Genomic DNA, 2,825 nt, shown 5'->3' with positions numbered 1-2,825 from the left:
CCTTCTGTTGAAGAAGTTGAAGGATCTCGGGTTTGTACAGTTGAGGACGTTAGCTCCGTTAAGACCAAATCAGAGGCCTGCAAGTTATGATGAGAACGTCAAGTGCGAGTTCCATTCTGGTGCTCCCCGGGCATAATATTGAGGGTTGTAAAGCCTTTAAGCATGTTGTTCAAGACTTGGTGGATTCCAAAGCCATCAATTTTGCACCAACGTCGAATGTTAGTGCTAATCCCATACCGACACACGGTCAGATGATGGTGAATGTAATTTCTGAGGATAAAAGTAAAATCGGGGTGACGGATGTGGATCAGTTGAGGACCCCAATGTCTGTGGTCAAGAGTCATTTGTTAAAGAATGAAGTTTTTCCTGGTTGTGATAATTACTGTGCTGCTTGTATTGTAACTGCAAATGGGTGTGTAACATTGAGGGAGACGGTTCAGAAAATGATGGATGAGGGAAGTCTCCGATTCGAGAAAGTTGCTTTGGAGAATGAGGATATTTCAACGATAACCATTTATTTCGATCCTGTCCACTTGTCAGTGTCGGCAAATGTGGTTCCAATTACCATCACGGTACCTGGACCTATTTTTTATGAAAGTGATGGTGTTGTGCCATGGGACTATGGTGGTGATGTGTATTGCAACGGGGAAAAGAAGGAAGATCAGGCTGCAGTTGACACCGCCGTTTCAAAGGTGGACAATGCCGGGCTTAGTGGTTTCTCTCGCAGCGGGAGGTTGTTTGCGCCTAACACGTTGAGAGGTGGTGATGTAGAAAAAGAACAGAGAGATAAGGCTGAGGCTTTAGCCAGGGCAAAAGGAAAGCAAGTGGTGAATGAGGATACTCCTAGAGCGGCACAGGCGCCTGTTGAGCCGGAAAGTGAGTTTGACGCTGAAGCCGAGGAGTTTTTGAGAATTATTAAGAAGTCTGAGTACAAACTTGTTGATCATTTGCAGCAGACTCCGTCCAAAATTCCGATCTTATCTTTGTTGTTGAGTTCAGAAGGTCATAGAGATGCTTTGTCGAAGATTTTGTAGAGGGCCTACGTCCCGCAAGAGATTACAGTCAATCAATTAGAGACAGTGGTATCAAATGTTAATGCCAGCCATGGGTTGGGTTTCACTGATCTCGATCTTACTATGGACGGGCGCAATTACAATAAGGCACTACACATATCGATGGAGTGTAAAGGAGCTGTGCTTTCGCATGTTTTGGTTGATACGGGCTCGTCACTCATTGTGTTGCCTAAGAAGGCCTTGGCTAAATTGGACTGTGAGGGATTGATTTTGAGGCCTACTGATCTGGTGGTTAGAGCGTTTGGTGGCTCTAAAAGGGCTGTGTTCGGGGAAGTTGAGCTCCCCATAAAGATTGGTCCTGAGGTGTTCAAATCTGTGTTTTGTGTCATGGACATTCAGCCGGCGTATAGCTGTTTATTGGGCCGTCCATGGATACATGCTGCGGGGGCAGTAACATCGACTCTACATCAGAAGTTAAAGTACATCTTGGACGGGCAAGTCGTGACAGTTTGCGGTGAGGAGGATATTTTTGTCAGCCAGTTGTCATCATTTAAGTATGTGGAAATGGACGGTGAAATATTCGAAACACCAAGCCAGACGTTTGAAACCATCAAGGTGGAGAATGTCATTTTTGCCGAAAGAGAGAAGAAGCCGTCCATTGCTTCTTATAAACAGGTTGTGGAGGTGGTGAAAAGTCGAGAGGCCCCAGGTTGGGGAAGAGTGATAGATGTTGCGGTGAAGTAGGATAAGTTTGGGATTGGTTATCAGTCAGGCCAAGGCTTGTCTGGACAGAATAAAGGTCGTTGCCAACCGTTCATATTCACCAGTGCTGGAATGCTAGATCCAGGCCGTATCTGTGTTGTGGGTGAAGAGACTGACAGTGATTGCGAGCTCGACTCGTGGATAAAACTGTGCGTACCAGGAATGGAGATCCAGAACTGGAAAGCCGAAAAGATCATCACTATCACTCTGCGTGAAGAGTAATATTTCTGTTTGTTAATTCTGTTTGCATGAAAGCCATATGTTTTGCCCGAAACGTAATGGTCCATTGTAGGGGCCACCTCATGTGTTTCATTTAACAATATTGGCATCATTAATAAACGGATGTTTTTCGCATTAAAAGCGGTGTTCTCTGTTTTTCATTTATTTTTGCAGTTAAAAAGAAAAAATATATAATAAAAATGGCAATGTTTATTTTCATTTTCCTTCCTTTTAATTTGTCTCGTTCTGACTCTAAAGCAACGCATGAATCAACATTCATGGAGATGCGATTATTCTCCGAATCTCATTGATAACAATTCTGTTACACCCCTATATGACTTCGACAACCCGATCTATCATGCCGAAGAAGAAGGCGAAGAATATTGTGAACTGCCGGAAGAGTTAGCCAGGTTGTTGAAACAAGAGGAGAAGGTGATTCAACCGCACGAGGAGCAAGTTGAGATTGTTAATCTGGGCACCGAGGAGGTCAGAAAGGAAGTAAAAATTGGGGCCACTTTGGAGATGAATGTCAAGAGCAGAATGGTAGCACTGTTGAAAGAGTATGTTGATATCTTCGCCTGGTCTTATCAAGATATTCCAGGGTTGGATACCAATATTGTTGTACACAAGTTGCCATTAAGAGAAGATTGTCCTCCAGTAAAGCAGAAGTTGCGCAGAACACGACCCGAGATGGCCATGAAAATCAAAGAGGAGGTACAAAAGCAGTTGGATGCTGGTTTCCTGGCTGTCACTAATTATCCGCCTTGGGTCGCGAACATTGTGCCAGTACCGAAGAAGGATGGAAAGGTGAGGATGTGTGTGGACTACCGG

General features: G+C 44.4%; 1 protein-coding gene across 1 annotated transcript; it reads left to right on the top strand.

Annotated features, from left to right (window-relative positions):
- The first annotated feature begins 323 nt into the window (after nucleotides 1-323).
- Nucleotides 324-1,757, top strand: LOC127122964 (uncharacterized). Its single transcript, XM_051053236.1, has 3 exons — nucleotides 324-928; nucleotides 1,103-1,376; nucleotides 1,485-1,757. The coding sequence occupies exons 1-3, from the start codon at nucleotides 324-326 to the stop codon at nucleotides 1,755-1,757; spliced, it is 1,152 nt and encodes a 383-aa protein (XP_050909193.1).
- Nucleotides 1,758-2,825: the final 1,068 nt, after the last annotated feature.

This window comes from Lathyrus oleraceus, chromosome 2, assembly GCF_024323335.1.
Source record: "Lathyrus oleraceus cultivar Zhongwan6 chromosome 2, CAAS_Psat_ZW6_1.0, whole genome shotgun sequence".
Classification (NCBI taxonomy): Eukaryota; Viridiplantae; Streptophyta; class Magnoliopsida; order Fabales; family Fabaceae; genus Lathyrus; species Lathyrus oleraceus.
This window is presented reverse-complemented; position numbering and strand designations above follow the sequence as displayed.

Excerpts from the sequence above, each read along its gene's own strand:
- LOC127122964 (XM_051053236.1), top strand. The coding sequence starts at position 324 with ATGTCTGTGGTCAAGAGTCATTTGTTAAAGAATGAAGTTTTTCCTGGT. Across the intron at positions 929-1,102 it reads AGAATTATTAAGAAGTCTGA|CCATGGGTTGGGTTTCACTG; the intron begins GTACAAACTTGT and ends TGTTAATGCCAG. Across the intron at positions 1,377-1,484 it reads CCATAAAGATTGGTCCTGAG|AAGTTAAAGTACATCTTGGA; the intron begins GTGTTCAAATCT and ends ACTCTACATCAG.